We start from the raw sequence: 22,243 nt of genomic DNA on the forward strand, positions 1-22,243 counted from the left end.
TTGAATTGATGGAATGGGCAAATGAAGCGTAAGGTATCTCAATTCGAATTTAACGTCAGGTGAATATCTTCAGCCCCTTCCATCATCGCATCATGTCCATCTGGAAAGACGACTCGGATGGGCATGCTTACAGACTCCCCGGTGTCCATTTTCAATGACAGCCAAACATCGATAGTATCGTCCTCGCGTTTCCATTGAACGTGTGCGATCCCAGATGAGCCAAGAAGCCCGAAGCGAACTTTGACATCGACTTCTGGGAACAAACCGACGCGTGGATGGAAGATCATCGTCTTCCATGCTGGTGTACCCATTCGAACGCCAGCAACCTCGGTCGTGAACTCATATATTGGCGAACTTCCCCATGCATGACAATCTGATCGTTGGGAGACTGTATCTTCCAACCATGTGGTAAGATTCAGGCCCAACTGGTCTTTCCATGGCCCCCAAAATCCGTGGAAGCGTTCATCATACAGACTACCTCCAACCATTGACATAGCACGAAGCGTGTAAAAGGACATTGCCGTTGATGTCGGTGTAAATGTTCTAGCACCCGACACTGCAGTGCATTCGGAGATGATATTAAAAGCCAAATCGCCCATAGCGGCACCAGATAGCACGGCCCAAACCTGCCCATGTTGGCTACAATCATTGTCACAAGCAGCCTCGGAGGCTAGTCCGTCTGTGAAGAAGCGTCCATCAAAGCAGTGGGCTTTCAGTGCAAGCAGGGTTGCATCGGCTCTCAATTGGTATTCTCCAGCAACTCCAGGGCGACCCACGGAAACCAAAACTTCCGATATCCGTTTTAGTGTGTATGCATACAACATGTTGGTATATGATGCAAAGCCAGTCCTTTCAGCTGCTGGTGGAATCCCCAATGGCTTCTATGAATCTACCCAATCGACAAAGTCCCATTGCTCTGAGCTGTCAGACAAGCGAATGAGCCCAAGCTTAGAGTCAATGCGGCGAGCGAATGAATCCAACACGCCATCGCACACGGGCAAGAATTGACGAACAAATTCAGCGTCATTGAAGTATTCGAAATGATCACTTATCATGCAGATCCAGAATAGGGAGAAGTGTGGAATTAGCTGAAGTTGGTGAGCGGGCGCGCGGCTAGCTGTAAGTCCGACTGCTGGCGAGTATGAGTTGTGAAGTTGGATGATTGCCTGGCGTGCTAAACGATCGTCACCTGAGCAACAGTATGTGAAAAGGGCTGAGCTCCTTGTGTCCATCGCATATTGAAGTTGTTCATAAAACGGACAGTCCTCATAACAATCATGCATGCAATTCGATAGGGTTCGAATGCTTGTTGTCCACATTTGCCGGTAGACATTATCAGCGGATGGAACCTCAAAATCAGCAAGGACCTGGAGGGGGTATTTGGTTGTGGTTATATCAACGCGCTTCATGATAAGATCTGATAGTGCTGACACAGTGATATCCAATGCCAGGAATCGAAAAGTGCGAAAGTGAAACGGCGCAAAAACGTCTTCATCAGAAAGCTTTGGGTTGTAGTTCAGTGTGCTCCTGAGCTCTTGATCGGCGAGGCCAGGAATACTATACTCGTCTTTTGGTCCAACGAGTTTCTTTCTGGTATCACAGCGGTCGCCTTTTTTTCTGATCCATGGGACAGTGTCGGGTACGTCTTCATAGCACTCGGAGTAGGTCACCTGCATGGTACTACCAGCATGTTCAGGAGACTTGAATCGGAAGTATAGCAGTGCAGTGGTATGGTTCTCAACTTCCAGTTCCACATGATGCTGGCTTCCAGCTGGGAGACGGATTCCCTCGGAATTTGTGTCATGGAGGCCGAGCAAAGCTTCTTCCCAGTTCGCTCGGGGCTGGTTGCTTTCGATGTTGTGAATCGCTTTGAATGTCGCTGACTGATAGCGAGGAAATGGGATCAGGCGGGGAGAAAGTTTCCATGGGGTGGAAAGGCCATGGGAGGCGGGGAAGATCAAAGGTTTGGCCGGTATCCAGTTTGGTTGCGTCGTGCATTGACCGACTTTCTCGTAGATATGTAAGAACGCGTCCTCTAGAATGTCTGTGGGTAGCGTGGTTGATTCTTCCAGGGCCGTTTCCCAGCTATCGTTGGTCTGAATATTGATGGCCAGATCGGGATCCAAGCCGACGTTGCAGATGAGGAGACCTGGCACATGTAATCGTGGAAAGCTGGTTGCGTGTATCGTGGCATGGTACAATCGTAGAACCCTCACATTGATGGTGTTGACTCCAAATTTCAAGTAGGGTTGAATATCTAGCTCATCATAAAACCAGAGATGCTGGTCCCCTTTGACGGGACCGAGAGATACAAACTTGGAATTTATATAGAGCTTGTATTTCGTATCCGCCGTGATGTGAATGTGTACTGGCTTTGAGATCCTCTCCGTCAGGGTTATTGTCTTGCGGAAGTGAACAAATGACCCAGCCGAGTCCGTTGGGTGCTCTGTCCATTCGGGATGCCATATCCACGTAGCCATGATCGAGTTGGATCAAAAGAGATACAAAGTACCCCGGACTCTCTACTAGGACGGTTTCAAAGTTGCTTGCACGGCAAATCGTAAACCAAGATTATATATTTGGCCTAGGTAAGACATGTTATACTTACGTACACCTGTAGGTAATCAACAGCAACCTTGGAAAGACCTCGGGAAATCTTCCATCACCCGGGATTCCGCGGGGTATCTGCGGCATTCCCCACATCTCTTGGCGCCGAGCGGAGATTGACCCGGGATTCCGCGGCGATATCGGGATAGAAATTTGGAAATCCTTTCACCTAGCCACTCTTTACTAGACTATGCTCGCTCGGAATAGCTCTATTTCCCCGGCTTTTCGCAAGACTCTCCCCCGCACCCGAGAACCCCGGAGTACCAGAACGGTTTGGTCGGAACGGGAATATGGATCACTATAGCACGGTTTCTCTCTCTTAGGGGAAAAAAAGGGAGGGCACATATAAAGTCTCATCGGCATCTCCCCACAAGACCGTCTTAGTTTAATTAAACGATTCTTCTTTACAATCGAACGTGTTTGAAACTGCACCACCATCAAAGGAGCACCTTCGCCTGATATGTCTTCTTCTAGGGTAGCGATTCCCGAGAGCAGCGTGGACGTGGTTCACTGGTGGAGGCACAAAAACTTACGTTCACTGAATCTTCTCATGATGTTTCCACTACTGTCTCTTTTTACTCAGGGGTATGCCTGACCTGTCTCCTAGCGAGGAACCCGACGCATTGCTTTTGGAAGTTAGCTAACCTTCGGCAACGATAGTTTTGATGGGTCGATGATGAATGGCCTACAGGCAGTGGAAAGTCGGCGCAGCTATTTTGGAGAACCCAAAGGAGCTACCCTCGGTTTATTCAATGCTGCCTATCCAATCGGTGGCCTGGTCGCTATTCCGTTCATATCATTTGTGTGTGATGGTTTTGGTCGACGTGCTGGTCTTGCCCTTGGTGCAATCATCTGCTGCATAGGGGCAGCACTCCAAAGTGGTGCGCAAAACCTCGAAATGTTCGTCATTGCTCGCGGAGTTCTAGGCTGCGGAACAGTCTTCCTTGGGGCATCTGGCGCCCCTTTGATCACAGAGATCGCACACCCGGCGCACCGAGCTACAGCAACAGCTATGTTCAACACAACGTACTCTCTCGGAGCAATTGTTGCCGCTTGGTCAACCTTCGGGACATTCCGTATCGATGGTAGCGCTGCATGGCGAATTCCATCTGCCCTCCAAGGCCTTCCGTCTCTTGTGCAACTTCTTGGTTTATACTTTGTTCCAGAGAGCCCGCGTTGGCTTATATCCAAGGATAGAAGCAATGAAGCGCTTGAAACCCTTGCTAAATACCACGCGGAAGGGAACCAGGCCGATCCGCTGGTTCTTTTCGAATTCAACGACATCCAAGAGGCTCTTGAATATGAACGCAGTATGGGAAATAATACCTGGATTGAAAGTTATTTGCAGTTCAGCCGTTCTGGTGGAAATCGGAAGCGCTTGTTTATATTGTTTTGGAGCGCTTGTTTCGCTCAGGTACGTTTTCACGATCAATACTCGCGATATATATTGAAGCTAATCTTGGGCTCGTGTTATCCCTATTTAGATGTCAGGCAACGCTTTTATTTCATACTACCTTTCGCCGGTTCTCTCGAGTGTGGGATTAACAAGCAGTCTAGAGCAGACCTTGATTAATGCAACCCAGCAGATGCTTTCGTGGTTTTCTTCGTTATACTTCGCCACTCTTCCCAATAAGCTTGGACGTCGAGTTCTATTCCTCGGTTCAGGAACGAGTATATTTCTTTGTCTTATTGGTATCACTACTGGCAGTGCTATGTTCGCCCAAGACGCTTCGAACAAAGCGGCAGGTGGCGCAGTGGTTGCCTTCCTCTATCTCTTTTCGCCATGTTACAACTTTGGATTGAATGGCAATCTCGGCCTGTACATTGCGGAGATCCTACCTTACCATCTTCGCATGAGGGGCCAGGCTTTGTTCCATTTTTTCTCCACCTGCTTCACCCTACTCTCCACCTACGCGTTTCCTATTGGGCTCCAAAATATCACGTGGAAGTTCTATATCATCTTTATTCCGTGGGTCGCCATCGAGTTTATCGTGGTATACTTCATCTACCCCGAAACAAAGGGATACTCACTTGAAGAAATCGCGATAATCTTTGATGGAGAGAGCGCGGCTCGTCTCGGGAATGACCTATCTGCGGATAGGAAGGATCTTGATGTTGAACATTCTGAAATCGTTAGCAAGTAGTTCTTTCTGTCTCTCTAATTCCAACTACCTGGTTTGATTATTGCTACGTTCTTAAGCTGTGGAGGAGATCATGAGGATAATATCTCTTTTCAATATTTGAATTTTGGGTTATCCTGTGATTCATCATCACCCTATGCCATGATAACCCATTCAACGTCCTTGAAAAACCAACCACGCGCACGGGTTAAGACATAACCATAGGAGTATATCTTCTGAGTGGAAGATTTAGTGACGAGAAGAGCTCTGCAGGTGCACCACGAAAATATTTGTCCTTGTTTCCCCAACTTTCCCCTTGTTGCATTTCGGATTTTCGCGCGATTCCCAATTCAGAAATCTCCCCCGACTCTCGGATTTAGCAGCTTCGCTCGTTCACAGCTACATTATCTACTGTTGAACTTCCATGAGAAAAGAAATCACCCCTGTATCTATCTGCTGTAACTCCAATGAGACCTTGGGCGAATATTGATGAATCATCGTAGCTACATCACGAAACACAATTGCGTGGCTCGATATCAAGCCAAGCCTTCGCAACGCCTCTATCCCCCTCTGTGGAGTTTATTGCAGCCAATAGCTACCTTGGTCGCTCGGTATTATCCATCAAGACCACCACCCCAGTCCCGATCAGTGCACGCGAACGTATGTGTCGCGTCCCGAGGAGAATTTGTCCTCGGAGAAAGCCCTGCAAGCCATGCAATTGTTATCGACTGGTTGAATCAAGACTTTCGATTGATAATAGCTTGCCTTGCTATTACCTCCGCGGATGTTAGCCCATTCGACTGCCTCTGTAAATTCTACTCAGTGCTCATCGACTTGCCTAATGCGATTTTCAACCCGTGGATTTCCAGTTTTAGCCAATGCCGGTGCCGGTGCCCATTATGATTGTACCGGGGGAATAGAACCCCCGCTTCTTGTGATATATTTTCTGTCTAGGGGTCGGGGTGTGAGGAGATTGTGGATAAGTTACCCACACTCGTCCACCCTAGACAGCGTAGATCCTATTATGTTATGGGCCTAGTTTCGTGCACTCGGGTGCAATTTTTGCTTATCTAGTTCGTGTTCTGCTTGGCACAAATTTGTGACTCAATACATGGGTACATTCTCAATAAATAGGCAAAGGGAGGCCCGAGTGGCGACATTATTTCTGGAGATCAAGACCGTCCTTCACATCTAACACACCTTGCTTAAGGCTATTCAAGCCTGATTTAGCGAATATGTTGAGCGATGATGATCACATCAGACCCGCTAGGAACTTCGAAGCACAGAGTGCATTTGCATCGACGTTAGTTAATGATGTTGAAAAAGCAGGGCCGTCCAAAATCAGCGAAGTGCCAGAAAAACAGCACAAAAGCCTCTTTGGACTTGCAATCGAAACACCGATTATCCACCCTGGAAGCGATGCCGTCTTTGCTGCCAAGGCCCAGCTGTTAAATCAGGCACTGCTGGACATGGGAATGGGATTGTACCAATGGATGCTTTTCTTGATGACTGGCGTTGGCTGGTTTCTTGACAGTGTAAGTTCCCACGCGTTGCACATAGAAACTCCCATTTCACTACTGATCAAGCCCGTTCGATAATAGTTCTGGATCATGTCTTTCCTAGTCATTGCCCCATCAGCTGGAAATGAAGCCCAGTTCTTCTTTACCGGTGACAACACTGATTATCTCTTCATCAGCTTGTTTGTTGGTCTCACTGTCGGCGGCACAGCCTGGCCAATGATGTCTGATACACTGGGTCGGAAGTGGATGTTTACTAGCACCATCGTGCTGATGGGAATGGGTGGATTAGTCGGTGCGGGTATGCCTTCATTCACGGGACTGTGTGTCGTCGGCTGCGTTGTTGGATTTGCTGCCGCTGGGAACCAAGCTGTCGATGCAATGATTCTTCTAGAGTCTCTACCTGCGTCACACCAGTATTTAGTTGCTCTACAAGGTGTCTTCTGGGGATTGGGACAATTGGTTGCAGCTGCGGTGGGATGGTAAGCAATATCTAAACCAAACATTGGAAACATCACTAATGAACATCCAGGGCTTTCATCGCTCTATACACATGTGGCACCGGCCCTGACGAAGTGAGCACCTCTCAATCGATGAGCAGCAAACGTGCCCTCGGTCATTCAAGCAGTGCTAGCTCCTCATCCAGCAGCTCCTCGTCCTGCCACTACGTCAGCAACAAGGGCTGGCGGTACGTATGGTGGACTTTCGGGTGCATGACTCTCTTCCTGTATCTGTGCCGTTTTGCATTGAATCTGCACGAAACGCCCAAATTCCTCCTCTCACGACGCCGCGATGCAGAAGCAACCCAGCTCGTGAAGGATATTGCCCTCTACAACAAACGCCAGACATGGCTTACCGAAGCATCATTTGCGCGGATTGATTCCACAATCGACGCTTCCGAAGCTGAACTGCGCACTAAATCTCGCTCGCAAGCGCTTGTTTCTTCGCTCAATATCTACGGCTCGGTGTGTCTTGTCTTGCTGTGGAGCGTAATGGGTCTGACTTTCGTGCTCCACCAAACATATATCGGTAATTATCTCGCAGCGAATGGTGTAGCCCAGGTCAACGCGACAACAGCCTCGAGGTCCTACCTTTACAGCCGGTACCTATATATCGCACTTTGCGCTATCACCGGCCCGCTCGTGGCAACTATCCTGATCGAAGTGAAGGGTCTGGGACGGAGGCGCACCGGAGCTGGCATTGCTATTTTGACTGGTTTGTTTATGCTTCTCGCTACTGTGGCCCGGTCTCGCAATTGTGCGTTGGCCTTCGAGTGCATTATCAGCTTCCTTCGCTTTGCTGGCATGGCGACGCTGACGCTTTATACTGTTGAGGTTCTGCCGACTACAGTGCGCGGATTCGGTCTGGGTGTCATGGGATTCTTTTGGGGGATCTTTGGCTTGATCGCCTATATCATCACCACTTTCGATAGCACTGCTGTTTCGGGTGGGGGACCTGTTTGGTTCTGTGGAGCGGTTTGGATTCTCATGGCTGCTGCGTGGTTCGCGCTCCCGGTTGAAACTCAAGCTAGAGCCTCAGCGTAGACGAGCACGATGTTGTAAAGACATATTCAGATTGTCTTTTGCTTCATAGAGGACATAAACCCTTAGAAATCTACCTCAGACTTGGTTCCCTTTTCTACAATTGCTACTGCGGTCCTTGATGAATATTCAGAGGACTTTAATCGTCATCATGGGCTCAAGTCTCCAGATCTAAAATTTAGTGGAAAGGGCCTTGATAATAATCTACACGACGCGGATAGTAACTCATCCTATGAAGTTCCAAGTTTACTATTTATAGCGTGCGACTTTGTAAGCATTCCTAGAATACATACTTGTTACATTTTATTCGGTGACTATAATTTCTATTGGCCATTCGGGGAGCGTATCATCGCTACCTGCACATAGCCGGGATATGGCTCGAAAGTATCAACCTCCCGGAACCCATATTTTAGGTACAAGGGTCTCCCAGCCGGAGATGCGGACAGATAAACCTCCACACCTTCAGCATCGGCGCGCGTAAGACCCCACTTGAGGAGCTTCGATCCCAGGCCCTTGCCCTGTTGGGAAGGGTGAACACCCAGCATATCTAGATCTATACATTGCGGTTAGTTATGGCGGTTCGTTTCGTGCTTTCTCGAGGAATAGAACAAGCAAGCATAAAGCGAAACTCAAAATACTGCAAGCAACAGTCGAGCAAAAAAGAAAAAGGGAAAACGTACAATAATGAGGCCTCTCCCCCATCCACTTCTCATGTCGGGCCTCCATACCATGGAAAAATCGATCGCAAAGCTCCTTATCACTACTAGCAGGCCACACGATCTTTTCCTGGTGCTGATCGCGATCTGCAGCCGACACGGGACGCTTCCATTTCGCGAATGCGACGATCCCGTCACTCTCCGAGCCCTCCGTCACCTTGAACAATACATCGTTGGTCTTGCCTGCAATTGAGCCCGTGATCACGTCGCTGAGATATTTTTCCCACCATTCCGTCACATCCGGCGTCTTTGGGAACATAGCTGTGTCGAGGTCGCTACGGAAGCTGGCGTAAAAGACTTGCGTGAGTTCGGGCGCATCGGTAGGAGACGCGGGGTGGACCTCCAGTGACATTTTGGGCGGCTTTGATTTGAAATTTGTGCTCGGTGATTTGTTGAGGCGATATGATATCCAGAGGGGTAGGTTGTATCTTGAATATATTGAATTGGAATTTTTACGATTTTGAAATTAGGGGATCTTGGTTGTGGCGCCATCCCGAGGGTGGAGAAGGCTCCAGTTCTACAGTTTGGGAAAAGGGGATCTCATTTCATCCATTAAAGGCTCGCAGTATATTCATACTGGCAGTAGAAATAATCCTGGTTCATGCTTCATAGTGGGTAATTTTACCGCGGCTATTAGGCACAAGCTCCTTGTCCCTGCTATTTAAAGACGTGCATGGTCCATAGTTGCAGATTGAAATTTTTAAAGTTGACGCGACGCGTTTGGACACGTAAGAGTAACGTGCTCTTCTTGGCACGTACAGAATCCGATACCTACTATGTACTACAGTGACTATATACCCTATCCGTTATACAATAAAGTGAGAAGTGAGGTCTATTTACTACAGGCGGTATGGATTCAGGCAATCCGCAGGCGTCAAAATTCCCCGTAATATACATCCCCAGGCCTGTCGGGACCAGTAACATAAAGAATCTCCTATTTAGCCACACATATCTATGAGTTTAGTTCCATTTCTTCAATGATGTTTATTAGGCCTTAGGCGCTGCATACATGACACCAATGCCTGCTGCAGACTTTCTGCTGTTTCAACATTGCGGACAATGTAAATATTCTAGCTAAATTCTATAGTCTCTGTGTTTGCTAAGTTTGCATGGAGGCGAGGAACATACCCCTCAGGCATCAACTCTCACTCTCAGGCCACCAAGTCATGCATAACGTAATCGGTAAGCGAGCCGGCCATGTAAGCCAGCCGGCCACCCAGCCTAATATATTAATTTTAAATGCATTTATCTCAACCACAACGCCATTAAATTAATTCAACTAGCTGGTTTCTCTATCTGGACATGTCTCTCTTCTATGCCCTGGCAATCTACATATTCCACATGCTCGCCCGGCCCGTACAGATTGTTGTAAACCTTGCGAAACCTGCTCACGATAGGTATTGATACGCATTACTTGGGTCTCAAATGGCTCTGCACGTAGCTCACGAACCTCCTGGACTGAGAGATCCCCTTCGTGGACGATAGTCCTAGTAGACCGAGTCCGTTTTTGCTTCTGCTTCTCGTTGGCGGCGCGTAAATCGCCAACTTCCTTCTCAAGAAATGCGGCGGATTGCATAGTGATTTGGCATGCCTTTAAAACCTGGTTTATAGCGGAATTGAGAGGACTTGGGGGGCTCCTTGATCTTGTACGAAGCAATGCTTTAATTGACGAAGCTTGCTTTTGTAATTGGATGTAATTCGAGGGCGTTTTCGGGTCCCAATCGCTTCCCCTACTCGGAGGGGGGGTAGGGGTTCGAAGACGAATATTTAGCTTTGAGATCACTCGATCAGGCGCAAATGGTATTAAACCAGCGGCTCTAAAGCTATTTTTAATCGTCTCCGATTTAAAAGCTTCAATTCGTGCGAGGGGGTATGCTTCGAGGAAGTCAAGTTTATCAATATGATTGATCCCGCTCCGCATCTTCATCTCAACCATCCGGCTATATGATCGTTTTAATACCGCAAAACAGCCGATATCAAGAGGTTGTAAAAGATGAGATGAATGCGCTGGCATACAGATTGGTATAACCTTATTTTGCTCACAAATCTCGTCGAATTTCGGGGTTAAATGGCTTCCATGCCCATCAAGTATTAAGAGCCGATATATCCCCTTCGTACGCGAAGAAGTCGTCGGAATAAAGAGCTTTTTAAGCCAGCGAAGTCCAATTTCATCAGAAGTCCAACCGTTCGGACTAACTTCAAATCGCCAATCTTCCGGGAGGCCGTCAAACCATGATTCAATAAAGACTTTGCCTTTAAAAATAATACACGGAGGGAGGGCCCAACCCGAAGCATTTATACATTCGATAGCAGTCACCCATTCACGATTTCTAGGTTGTAAAAGCGAGCGCCGACCGTAATATTCACTCCTCGTAATCACTTTCGCCGTAGAGATCAATCCCATCGTAAAACCCGTCTCATCAAAGTTATAAACGTCGTCGGGATCGATTCCAAATTGAAGAATTGTTTTTTGGACAAGATCAAACCACTCTCCAATAACTTTCGGGTCTTCGCATTTCGCACGCTCATAATTATAGCGTCTCGAGAATCGGGAGGAGAGGAGAGGATGCCGTTTCACAAAGTTATATACCCATTTCTCGCCAACCGAAATAACCGGGGTAGTTCCACGTTTTTCGAGAAGAAGATTCGCCATTTCTCGAACAGTAGAAGGACGGGGGGGAGCTCCACGTAGATCCATAGAAAGAATCCATTTTTCAAGAGATTCCTCCTCGATTTCCGTCAATTTAGATGAATTTGCGCGAGAAATCGCGCGATTTTGGTGGCCCCGTAATCGGTCTTGAAGCGTTGAACGTGGTATATTAAAACGGCGCGCCACTTCGCGAATTGAAGAGATTTCTTTATTCTTGAAAGCCTGGATAGCTAACAGAATCCTACCCTCTTGCTCTATTGAATTTCTAGAGGATTGGGAGCGAATTGGTGGCATAGTGGGTGGTTGAACTAACTAAGTGCTAAATCATGGACGCGTTTTGGGTTGGGTGGCCGGCTGGCTTACATGGCCGGCTCGCTTACCGATTACGTTAACGTATTCGGTAAGCGAGTCGGCCATGTAAGCCATGTAAGCCAGCCGGCCACCCCCAAAACACATAGTAAATGCGATAAATTACAACTTGATATCTCAACAACGGTCGTCTATATAGAGATTTCCTTATAGCCTAATGCTTTCTAGGTAATATCTAGTCTCTCTAGGGAGTTTGGGAAATATATATGACTTTGTGGTTACAATATATATATTTCTGGCTTTTAGCAACGTAATTTTCAATACCATGATAATGTACCTTTTCGATTTCCTTTTCGATTGATATATAGTATTCAAAATCCTTATCAATAGCTATCGACAAGTAGTGAAATCAAATAAAAGTATTAGCGTTGAGATATCAAGTTGTAATTTATCGCATTTACTATGTGTTTTGGGGGTGGCCGGCTGGCCGACTCGCTTACCGAATACGTTAGTTAACTAACTATGTCAATGCTAATAATAATCCGATCGTAGTATTTTTTAACTATTGATGGTGTCATCCGTTGTTCTAGAAAGCTCCTTGAGCTTATTATAAAACCCTCTTACAAACACTACCACATAGTACTAACTCGACGCGCTCTGAGACCATATCTAAGCAAAGTGTCGCCATACCACGCCATCTCGCATAAACTACCACCATCTCTCCAAAAATGGCGACCAGTTCCAATAAGAGACCAGCATCCGACCCATTCACATGGAGGTGTTACCCTTTGAGATGTCGAATTGCCTTTTTAAGCCACCGAGGCGGGGCACTTTGATAAGAAACCCGTTGCCCGCGCCCCGGACAGTTCTCACTTAAAATCCCCAACCCTCTTTTAAGTCCCGCACGCATCTTGAAAAACAACATTGAATTTCATCGCAATTATGGGTGACGCAGCATTCTTACCCGAGCATGTGCTTGTTATTTTCTATCAGTCGATGCCAGTAGAGCTGAAAGAGGTTATCCGAGACAAATTCCCCGATGCCGAGGTCACTATTTACGATGCCCAGCCAGGTGTTCCTGTGCCATCTGGTAACTTACCACCATTCTTCAATATCTGAGCTCACTGAAACTAATACCCCGCGCAGAAGTATATCAAAGGGCCACTATTCTCGCGACTTTCGCCAATCTTCCAGATATCAAGGACTCGAAGAAGTAAGCTCTCACTCTAGTCAGGTTTACTATGCACGAAATTAACCATTATTGTAGCCTTAAATTAATTCACACCTTCTCTGCTGGCGTGGATCATCTTTTGCAAAATCCAATTTTGCTAGAAACTAATATCCCCATCACTACAAGCTCGGGTATCCACGGTCCTCCGATTGCCGAATGGACCGTGATGAATTGGCTAGTATCATCCCGGAAATATGCCAAGGGTTATGAGGCGCAGAAATCTCACTCATGGGATAAGTCTGCGTACGCACCAGGCCTTCACGATCAAGTGGGCAAGAAGGTGGGTATTCTAGGATACGGAAGTATCGGGCGCCAAAGTACGTTTCACCCGTTGTCGCTCAATAACCCCGAGCAGCAAATTTCATGAAAATAAGAACCCAAATTGACCACCGACAGTCGCCCGCGTCTCGCAGGCATTGGGCATGACCGTCCACGCATACACGGCTACCCCACGTCCAACACCTGAATCCCGCCATGACACCGGCTACATCGTGCCCGGAACCGGAGATCCAGACGGCTCAATCCCTGCATCGTGGCACCACGGAACAGACCGGGAAGCTATCCGCTCTTTCTTATCTATCGGGCTAGACCATCTGGTTGTCTCACTTCCGCTGACTCCGCAAACAACCCGTCTCCTTGGCGCGGAGGAGTTTGCCATTCTATCTGACAAGAGTCATCACCATTTGAGCAAGCCTTACGTGACCAACATCTCACGGGGCAAGGTTATCGATCAGAAGGCGTTGGTCGATGCATTGAATTCTGGGGTCCTGGGTGGAGCCGCACTTGATGTCACTGATCCCGAACCCCTTCCTAAGGACGATCCTCTCTGGGATGCGCCCAATGTTCAGATCAGTCCACATGTCAGCGCTCTTGGGGTGGAGTATTTCCCACGCTCTCTGGATATCCTGGCATTAAACCTGGAGCTCATCGCTCAGGGTCAGCCATTGATCAACTCTTATACACGGGGCAAAGGGTATTAGAATTTGCGCATGTAGATATTTATTGGATTAATGTCACACGGTTGGACAACCGCTGGATGTACTATGTGACATCGGAGGCTGGGTCATAAGTGACCACAGCTTTATCGAAGCGATGTTATTGTCCAAATAAATATTTGAAGGGTATTCTTCAAGCTGAGCTCAATCCAATAGTCCTACGACTACAATACAATAATCATTGGGGTCTATGATATAGGTTAGAATCCGTACGTTTGTTCTTAGATGGAAGTTGTCACCTAACCAAAATTTCTTAGAGCTGGCTCATTCAGTCTTAATCTTACTGTCATACTATGTTTTTTTCAGGGGTATTTTCATTCGATTTTTCCAATAAATACATTTCCCTGTCTCACTGGTTGGCAGGCCTACGCAAACCCTCCAACGCCCGCTGTCGTTGCCGTGTCGCCGCTGCCTCCTGGCTGATATCCCATAACACTTCTTTTTTTATATATTCGCGATGCTTTTCCACATGCTCCTGTGCCTTTCGTACAATCTGCACTACTCTTAGGCATGCTTCTTTGGCGTAATACAAACATTCAACTTACCATGTATCCGTCCCTTGTAAAGAACTCGCAGCCTATGCAGCGACCGAGTCCCTCATATTCCCATTTCTGGAAGCGACTTGTTGTTTGTCTGAGTATAATATTGCACCCGTGGCATATAAACTGACGATTTTCTTGCGTTGGGTTCTGTGGTTGTGCTGGTGCGGACGGGGTCTCTATTTCGATGTGATGAAGAAGGATGGGGGGAAAGGGGGTTTGAAGAGAGGGTTGAGAATATGCAGGTGTAGCCTTATTATTATTGGAAGGTTGTTTTGCTTTTTATTATGCAGGTATAAATTAGAGAAAAGGTGCGTTATTACATGTCATATGCACCTCTAAACCCCTCCTCAATCACAACACCAATAAACCCGCAACCAGCAACAGCAAACGCCCATGGGTTTAGCAAGTCGCGCAAATCAGGCCAGAAACTGTTCTTCTCTTGCTTCCACTGTCGCAGCTGCTCATACTTATGTGGATCCTGAGACTTATAGCGCTCTTCCTGGCTAGCCTCAGTCTGCTTGTCACCACCCACAAAACGAAGGAATAGGTAGTTCGCCACAGGTCCCAGTAGCACAACTGGATTAAATGGACCAGTCATGTTAAGCAACGCAAATGAAATATGGACCAAAGTGTCCCCAAGGTAACTGTACAATCATCAGCGCATGTCATTTAATGTAAAGGGTGATACTATATCGCAAACAAACTTACTTAGGATGCCTCACCAAACCCCAAACACCATGTCGACACAAATCCGTCCGTTCCTGACGGTGAAGTCCAAGCTGCGTATCCGCCATAACTTCCATCGCAAACCCAGCACCAAAAATCCCAACACCAAGCGCCCGAACAACATTCATCACATCATCACCTATCGGAACCGTAGCATCACCCGTAGTGAACGGAACCGTGAACGGCAAAGAGATAACACTCAACACAACAGCTTCCGGTAAAAAGATCTTCAAGAAGGCACCTCTCCAAAAGCCGGGTTCCTTTTTGATTGCGTCATACCGCGCATCATCTGTCCCACGGGATAATGACCGGGACGCAATCCGGGCAAAGAGTCTCGTGCCCCAGATAGTAACGCAGCTTAGAAGAACCCTTTTGGTCCATGGTAGAGCCTCGCAAGCTGTTCTGAATGAGATGTCGTGTGTGCACATCGGTTGCCCGACAGCGGTCCACCAGGCATTGAGGACTTGGGCGGAGGGCCAGAGCCAATCTTTGAGTTCGACTTGGTCTGTTGCTTTGGCTGCAATGTATGTTGCGAGTGAAAGGCTGGAATACAGGCCGAATGAGGGTAGGAGGGTTGATTTCAGGATTCCCACGTCAGTGGGTGTTATCTTGTTTTTGAGCGGTGGGGAATGGAGAGAACTAGAGGCTTGGTGCTCTAAAGCTGAGGAGGGGATGAGGAATGACATTTTGGCACATCACTTGGATTCTTGAAGGCCTGGTTAAAATATCAATGGATCGTGACCTAGTGGTTGTTTTATAGCTCGTTTGGTGTTGTCCGGATGTTGATGTCAGAATTATGTAACGGTCAAGTGGGCCCCGAGCTGGTTTCCCATTCCAAGTGTTGTTTGAATTAAAGATGACAATTATATTCGAAACTTTAACATGAAAAGTAATATATAACGTATACTATGGGAAGAATGGTTGGTATCGAGATAGCCGACTTTCAACCTTTATGGTTAACTTTGGTGCAAAGGGCTCCATAGAGCGACATAGCCAAGCTCTAAAAGAAACCTGCCTGACGCGACTTCCTCTTAACACAGAGCTTGTATCGAATTTTATACGCCGACCAGAAATGATGAAGTGTGAAAGCTCTGATATTTGATCTATAGAATAAGAGGTGATCTTTAAAGACATAGATAATATGAGACATATTAGGAGTATTCTGAAGTATGACGTCCAGTGAATACCTCTTTCAAGGTATTCGATAGGTAAGTATAGCCAGCCTTAATTGTTTTGAGGTGTTTGCACATGCTGGGAAATAATGGAGGCAAGATCAATGTCAATACTCAAAGGCTTGGATTCATCCTTATTCTTGTATTTTTGTTTCATGAGAGAAATCAACCGTTCATTCCAGAACGGCAAGCATATTTCAAGATCAGATGCCGAGAATGTGGTAGTTTCGTTGTCACTCCCGGTATATAGATTCTCGGGTACATTCCGCTTGAACGAATTCGAACTGGGCGCCAGGTCAACCGACCAGGTTAAACCGAGGTCATACAGGTCGGAGCCATCGGGTATACGTTCGAAGGGAAGTCGTTTGGTGGGTTGTTTCCGGGCCTTTCCGTCATTCGTTGAAGGTTCATTGGTAGAAAAGTCCCTTTCCTGGCGGATGAGGTATGCTCGCGGATCGTGAGGAGAGAGCGTTGTCGCAGAGACCGGCTCGCCGATCGAAGTTTGCGACGAAGTTAATGCAGCTTTTGCGGCAAGGTATCGACTGCTATGAGGCGAATGCGATACTGGAGCGGACTGTGAACTGGACGGGTTATCGTTCTGCTTGAAGCGTAGGCGACTGTTCTGAATGGCTTCTTTCTTCCGCCTTTCGAAGTCAAGCGCTTTTTCCAGATCCGATGGTTCCTCATGGCTCACGCCTTCGTGAAGTCGAGCGGCCCATCTCTCAAGAACCGGAAATCCTCGACCACTATCCATTGACTCTGGGATGTCCTCACCTTGGTCTTCGGGTATCGACGACACATGACGAGCAGCTTGCGGGGTGATGTTACTATTCGATGGACTGTCCGAGCAACCATCAGTTTGCCCATCGGCATGCCCAATGCTTGGCGAAGTGTTTGTGGGCAAGCCGAATCGTTGCTGGGCAAGGAAAGAAAGCGGCGAGTCCGGTTCCTGGGTCGATCCTTCATCGATAGGATTTTGCTGCAGCGAGACTTGCGTGGTTCTCTGGAACCAAGTGTCTAGAGCTCCGTTCCCATATCGATCACGATCACGTTCTCTCTCGGCGCGTCGGGCGCTGGAAATGTGATTAGTCTCAGGGGAGGACTCGGTCGATTCTTGCGGGTGCTGTCGACGGCGCCTCAAGGGCGACCCTGATGCAAGTCGAGAAGTAAGAGGGCTTGTAAAGTCCGAGCTGGGCGAATGCTGGGGGGCTCGCGATTCACTCTCCCTTCGGATTGGCCCCTGCAGGCTATCGCTAGATAGATCCACGGGGCTTGTTTGAGCGAGGGAATTGCTCTCGCGTCGTGGTGTTTGAAATGAAGCATTAATTCTGGAGATAGACCACGGATTGACGAAGCTGGAACGTTTGTTTCTGGTGGTGGCGGATTCATCGGGACTTTCCTGGCCCTTGCTGCTAGGAGGAACGAGAGTCGAAACGGCGGACTCGGACCGAAGCGGCTTCTGTGAGAGAGGCGTGTGAGGTATAGCTTCACTGAAGGGGTTCTCAGGATCGCGAAGCTGTGTGGAAAGTTCTTTAGTCGGCTTCCTAGCCATCAGAAGTTCGAATCCTCCTAGGCCTTCGACAGATTTGCAAGCATCATCTTTGCCTTGGTTGGAACTTCTCGTCTCCGCCCCATCGTTCTCTCCGTAGTGGTCGCGAAACAAATTCTCCACCAAGGCCAAGACTACATCTCGGTCTTCGAAGAGCAGATCATCTTTTGCTGGCTCGATGTTTACATCGTACGTTCCTCGGGGACAGCGAATTTGCAAACAGAGAAAAGGATCGCTAACTGATTTGGAGGATTCGCTTTTAGTTGCGGCGACACGGACATATGGTTTGAAGATTTTGACAATCTCATGTCCAATTCCCCTGCTGCTAGAGAGAGGGCGGCCATCAACGCTGATATATTGGCCACCGTTGTTGATTTTGGAGGTATCTAACTTGGTTGGTAACCACATCACCGAATATTCAATAAGATGAGCTCACCAAATTGTGTCTTTGGAAGAAAGGCGATAGCTTCATACTCTTTCTGATCTGATAATTGTCGTTGATTCCGATCAGTTATCTGGGATGAAAGTCGCTTGAGGACACAAGAAGAAGACACTTCTGTGCCGGCTACCTTGAGAGCTGCATCCGAGAGCGAGGCATCTGCGCTTGGCGCATAGGCCCAATTGCTGTTTTCATTTTTCGCTTTGAGCACTTTCAGTGAGAGCCTCTTAGATGGCTGAGCTATCGCATATGCCTGGAGAAGCTTTTTGATCCTCGTGAGATTTCTCGCAGCACCCTTCAAGGCAGTTTGTCTGCGGACAGGGAGGTGTTTGAGAAAGTCTGTGATACGAACAGTTGTGCCCACAGGATGTGACGTCCGTTGTGTTCTGTGATAAATGTCAGCAGTGACACATGATTCAAGAAGCTGGCGAGGTCAGCATACCCAATAACTTCTCCGTTTCTTCCGTACTTCGAACATCGCCCGGCAACTTCGGACTCAACTCGAGTGGTGACAGCGAGAACCCCAGACATTTCCGCGGCACTGGCAAGTGCTTCACCACGAAATCCCAATGATGACCCACCGACATTTTTGAGATCATCTAAAGTCTGGATCTTGCTGGTAAAAGCTCGTTTGCAGACAAATTGCTGGTCCTCTGGAGAGATGCCGTGGCCATTGTCCTTGAGCTGTATGATATCCACAGTGTTTTGGGAAATCTCAATCTGCAATGACGTGGCAGAAGCATCCAGGGCATTGTCTATAAGTTCCTTGACAACAGAGTAGGGATCCGAAATGACAGATGTGGAGCCAATCGCCCGGATTGTTTTCTGAGGAAGAGCCTCAATCGGCATCCTGCACGCCTGGTATTAGTTGTTCATCTCCGAAAGCAGCACAAATCGTTTCATCTAGCTCATTGAGGGTGAAAAAATAAGCGAACAATTTCAATGGCTTATAATTGGCGAACGTCGACTCGGCAAATGTCGAAGGAGGATGAAATTGTCTTGGCAGTTGGGGTCACGTGGTGTGGTTGTCTTAAATTAGTAAGGTTCCGGGTCTGTCCCCACATCCACTGAATTGGGTTTAGCTTCCTTCAGCGTACCTGCCCAGGTGCCCTCCTCATTCTATGTTCTACTTGTTTTTGCTCTAAATCGATCACTTTATATCATAGAATGCCAACTTCTTATTACAAGAATATTCGGCCGCACACGCGACCTTGTCACGTGTTTTTGGTGGGTTTGGGGGGTTCTTTGGTAGTCTTTTGAGGAGTCTTTTTAGGTGTTTTTTACATATTTCCCCCTTATTAGTGAGGTAAGTAGAGTATAAGTGGTAGCATAAGATGTGCAAAACAATCTTTCCATGTATAACCTTTCACAAACGTAAGAAACTAAATTCATTCTCGATGTCGATTTCATCTTACATGTCAATTCCACGCGCGAGGCCGGGCACACGTTAGTCAGCATAGCCACACCCGGCCATCCACGGGTCCCGATAAACAACACGTTCAACTTCACGCCTCTGCAGCTTGTCAGCCTTGCTCGTTCAACGGCTGAAGACTCAGAAATGTTGGGCGAGGACTTTTCAATAACGAAGTTCGCGATCCCCGGAGTCAGTGTGTTGATCGCCTTCCTCGCCTACACATCACAGTACTTCTTTCTGCACTTCGAGCCTGTGCCACTCACAAGGGACGAAACTTGGAAGATCAATATCTTCGCTCTGTGCATCTGGATATGCTATTACCGAACATGTTTTGTAGATCCCGGTCGACTTCCCAAGTCCCAGGAGCGACCGAAACCCAAAGAGCAAGAAGGTGACGCACTCGCTAGTCGCCAGCGATGGTGTCGTAGATGCGAGGCTTACAAACCGCCTCGCGCTCACCACTGCAAGACCTGTAAAAGGTTCGATAAGGAATGCCCGTTGTGGAGACTTTTGCTGATCTTCTCCCAGATGCATCCCCAAAATGGATCATCATTGTCCCTGGACCTCGAACTGCGTCTCACATTTTACCCTCCCGCATTTCATGCGCTTTTTGTTTTATGCGACTGTTGGCATGTCCTATCTGGAGACTCTCCTCTGGCAGCGTGCATCATTTGTATGGAAGAACAGTCATCTGCCAAGTGTACGTAACTCGAGCACTTTACCATTTAGGTCGCTAATATTTGAATAGTATCTCGGCCCCACATTGGGGCAACTCATCCACTTGTTTATACTGCTTGTAGTAAATAGTCTGACAACTTTCGGTCTCTTTGTCCTCCTGCTTAGGAGTCTGTGGTCGATTGGAACTAATACAACCACCATTGAAACTTGGGAAATCGAGAGACATGCTACTCTTGTTCGTCGCGCCCGTGTGCTGGGCGGGTATCTTGAGGGTCCTGGAGGAATTCGAGTTCGGATAAAAAAGCAGGAATACCCATACGACATTGGAATCTGGGCTAACATCAAGCAAAGTATGGGTGGGAGCGCTAATGTGAGTATGCATTTTCAAGGTCCAAATATCCCAGCTAATGCCTTTCTAGTTCATAAGCTGGTTCTGGCCACTGGCTGCAACACCCGATCGCCGAACTGGCTGGGAATTCGAGACCAATGACTTCGAGGGTGAGTGGATGAGTCAGTAAACTAGCACTTCGATTACTGATCTTTTTTGCTAGATCCTGGTGTGTCATGGCCACCTCCGGATCCAGATCGAATCCCAATTCCGGCTAGTGCAAGGCCACCAAGTAATATGAGCATGCCTACATACGCAACTATTCAGGACGAGATTGATGCCTTCAACCGTCGGAAACAGGAAGACATGAAGCGATTCCAGCAAAGTCCTGGTCTGCAACGGCGCAAACCGTTTTACGATCGCTACAAAGAACGCGACAATGCTCAAAGTGATAGCGATGAGTCCGAAACTGGCTCCGGGGGTTACTCAGATGAGGGCGAAGAGGCCTGGCGAAATGCCGAAGGAGAACGACTACGCGACTTTGGGGTGGATGAGGAAGCAGAGTTCTATGATGAAGAGGACATCCCTCTCGGTGTTCTCATTGAGCGACGGAAGCAGCAATCTGCAAACTGAACCCTTTCCATCGGAAATCTTCGGAATCATTAGATCTTCTTCGCAACACCTCTCAGTCTCACATATCCCAGCCACTGACTCCCATCTTCGCCACGAGTAACAACATCCTGCAGCACGTCACAAATCTGCTGCACTGCAGTATCCCGCTTTTCCTCGGGGAGCACATCTAAGAACTGGGCCCCCATCAGTCTAACCCATCCCTCCAAACCCCCTTTGGCATCAGTGGTGAGTTTTGTTGGGCGGTACTCGAGCTCGACATTTTCAACCTTGAAGCCGATCTCTTCCAGCGCATTTCTCATCCAAGTATCAGAGGGGAAGAACCAAGGACTTGTCTCTCTTGCTTTTTCGATAGAGATACCCTGCTGCACCAGTGCATAGATAAGGGCTGTCTTAACCTCGGCGACGTTACCATGTCCGCCCATTTCAAACACATACGTGCCGCCCGGCTTCAGACAGCCGTGGATTGCGCGAAGTGTCGACATGCGCGTCGACTCATCACGTAGAATCCAGTGGAGGGCTGCGTTGGAGATTCTGTCTGGGTGTTAGAAGTCGAGTTACATTTATCGTGCACCATGTATTACAATCAAAGACATACACTTTATCCCATGATCCGTTCACGATGGAGGTTTCTTTCTCCAGGTACCGGCAATCCACAACACGGAAGCTGGCTTTGGGGCTTGCGTAGTCTTTGTTCGCAGACTCGATCATGGACGCAGATGAGTCAATGCCGACGACTGATTCTATGGCCGGAAGGAAGTTCGCTGTGAATTTTCCATCGCCGCAGCCGACATCAAGGACCTTGTCTGTTGGCTTGGGGTCCAGAGAGGTGAGGAGTTTGCCGGTGATTTTGGCGGAGTGCACGAAGGATGCAGAGGCTGAATATGCCTAGGCGGTGTTAATTATGGCACACATATATCATCGGAGAAACACATACTTCGGCTGACCAGTGGTCTTTAGGGCCCTCTGTATTGGACATGGTGTATTTGACAGATTCAAGTATGGAGAAGTGGGGAAGTCGTAGTCTTGGCGTGGAATATCAGCTAGGAATAAGCGGAATAACAAAAAGTCAAGTGAGA

At 47.8% G+C, this 22,243-nt stretch overlaps 10 protein-coding genes across 10 annotated transcripts; 4 read left to right on the top strand and 6 right to left on the bottom strand.

The window, feature by feature from the left end:
- Positions 1 to 38: 38 nt before the first annotated feature.
- On the bottom strand, positions 39 to 824 carry N7455_008900 (Bacterial alpha-L-rhamnosidase; the record flags this gene model as incomplete). The annotated part of the gene is made up of 1 exon (XM_065606014.1): positions 39 to 824. The coding sequence occupies one exon, from the start codon at positions 822 to 824 to the stop codon at positions 39 to 41; it is 786 nt and encodes a 261-aa protein (XP_065460963.1).
- A 57-nt stretch (positions 825 to 881) lies between these two features.
- On the bottom strand, positions 882 to 2,480 carry N7455_008901 (uncharacterized protein; the record flags this gene model as incomplete). Its single annotated transcript, XM_065606015.1, has 1 exon — positions 882 to 2,480. One exon carries the CDS (start codon positions 2,478 to 2,480, stop codon positions 882 to 884), a length of 1,599 nt encoding a protein of 532 aa, XP_065460964.1.
- A 680-nt stretch (positions 2,481 to 3,160) lies between these two features.
- N7455_008902 (Major facilitator superfamily domain general substrate transporter) lies at positions 3,161 to 4,751 on the top strand (the record flags this gene model as incomplete). Its single annotated transcript, XM_065606016.1, has 3 exons — positions 3,161 to 3,192; positions 3,268 to 4,021; positions 4,092 to 4,751. 3 exons carry the CDS (start codon positions 3,161 to 3,163, stop codon positions 4,749 to 4,751), a joined length of 1,446 nt encoding a protein of 481 aa, XP_065460965.1.
- Positions 4,752 to 5,962: 1,211 nt separating this feature from the next.
- N7455_008903 (uncharacterized protein) lies at positions 5,963 to 7,788 on the top strand (the record flags this gene model as incomplete). Its single annotated transcript, XM_040960305.2, has 3 exons — positions 5,963 to 6,262; positions 6,329 to 6,726; positions 6,777 to 7,788. The coding sequence occupies 3 exons, from the start codon at positions 5,963 to 5,965 to the stop codon at positions 7,786 to 7,788; spliced, it is 1,710 nt and encodes a 569-aa protein (XP_040809253.2).
- Positions 7,789 to 8,085: 297 nt separating this feature from the next.
- N7455_008904 (uncharacterized protein) lies at positions 8,086 to 8,972 on the bottom strand. Its single transcript, XM_040960307.2, has 2 exons — positions 8,466 to 8,972; positions 8,086 to 8,338 (listed from the first exon to the last, which is right to left on the bottom strand). The coding sequence occupies exons 1-2, from the start codon at positions 8,851 to 8,853 to the stop codon at positions 8,109 to 8,111; spliced, it is 618 nt and encodes a 205-aa protein (XP_040809272.2). The 5' UTR covers positions 8,854 to 8,972; the 3' UTR covers positions 8,086 to 8,108.
- A 3,430-nt stretch (positions 8,973 to 12,402) lies between these two features.
- Positions 12,403 to 13,671, top strand: N7455_008905 (D-isomer specific 2-hydroxyacid dehydrogenase family protein; the record flags this gene model as incomplete). Its single annotated transcript, XM_040960290.2, has 4 exons — positions 12,403 to 12,550; positions 12,607 to 12,673; positions 12,728 to 13,008; positions 13,088 to 13,671. 4 exons carry the CDS (start codon positions 12,403 to 12,405, stop codon positions 13,669 to 13,671), a joined length of 1,080 nt encoding a protein of 359 aa, XP_040809241.1.
- Positions 13,672 to 14,544: 873 nt separating this feature from the next.
- Positions 14,545 to 15,640, bottom strand: N7455_008906 (DUF1295 domain protein; the record flags this gene model as incomplete). The annotated part of the gene is made up of 2 exons (XM_040960332.2): positions 14,545 to 14,872; positions 14,937 to 15,640. The coding sequence occupies 2 exons, from the start codon at positions 15,638 to 15,640 to the stop codon at positions 14,545 to 14,547; spliced, it is 1,032 nt and encodes a 343-aa protein (XP_040809269.2).
- A 538-nt stretch (positions 15,641 to 16,178) lies between these two features.
- On the bottom strand, positions 16,179 to 18,963 carry N7455_008907 (putative DNA mismatch repair protein; the record flags this gene model as incomplete). Its single annotated transcript, XM_040960297.2, has 3 exons — positions 16,179 to 18,061; positions 18,112 to 18,500; positions 18,557 to 18,963. 3 exons carry the CDS (start codon positions 18,961 to 18,963, stop codon positions 16,179 to 16,181), a joined length of 2,679 nt encoding a protein of 892 aa, XP_040809210.2.
- Positions 18,964 to 19,672: 709 nt separating this feature from the next.
- On the top strand, positions 19,673 to 21,167 carry pfa4 (putative palmitoyltransferase with autoacylation activity Pfa4; the record flags this gene model as incomplete). The annotated part of the gene is made up of 5 exons (XM_040960312.2): positions 19,673 to 20,007; positions 20,057 to 20,228; positions 20,277 to 20,576; positions 20,626 to 20,704; positions 20,758 to 21,167. The coding sequence occupies 5 exons, from the start codon at positions 19,673 to 19,675 to the stop codon at positions 21,165 to 21,167; spliced, it is 1,296 nt and encodes a 431-aa protein (XP_040809238.2).
- Positions 21,168 to 21,196: 29 nt separating this feature from the next.
- N7455_008909 (class I SAM-dependent methyltransferase) lies at positions 21,197 to 22,143 on the bottom strand (the record flags this gene model as incomplete). The annotated part of the gene is made up of 3 exons (XM_040960328.2): positions 21,197 to 21,698; positions 21,763 to 22,052; positions 22,102 to 22,143. 3 exons carry the CDS (start codon positions 22,141 to 22,143, stop codon positions 21,197 to 21,199), a joined length of 834 nt encoding a protein of 277 aa, XP_040809207.2.
- Positions 22,144 to 22,243: the final 100 nt, after the last annotated feature.

Source organism: Penicillium solitum, assembly GCF_028829755.1.
Source record: "Penicillium solitum strain IBT 25940 chromosome Unknown utg000005l_segment0_segment0, whole genome shotgun sequence".
Taxonomy (NCBI): Eukaryota; Fungi; Ascomycota; class Eurotiomycetes; order Eurotiales; family Aspergillaceae; genus Penicillium; species Penicillium solitum.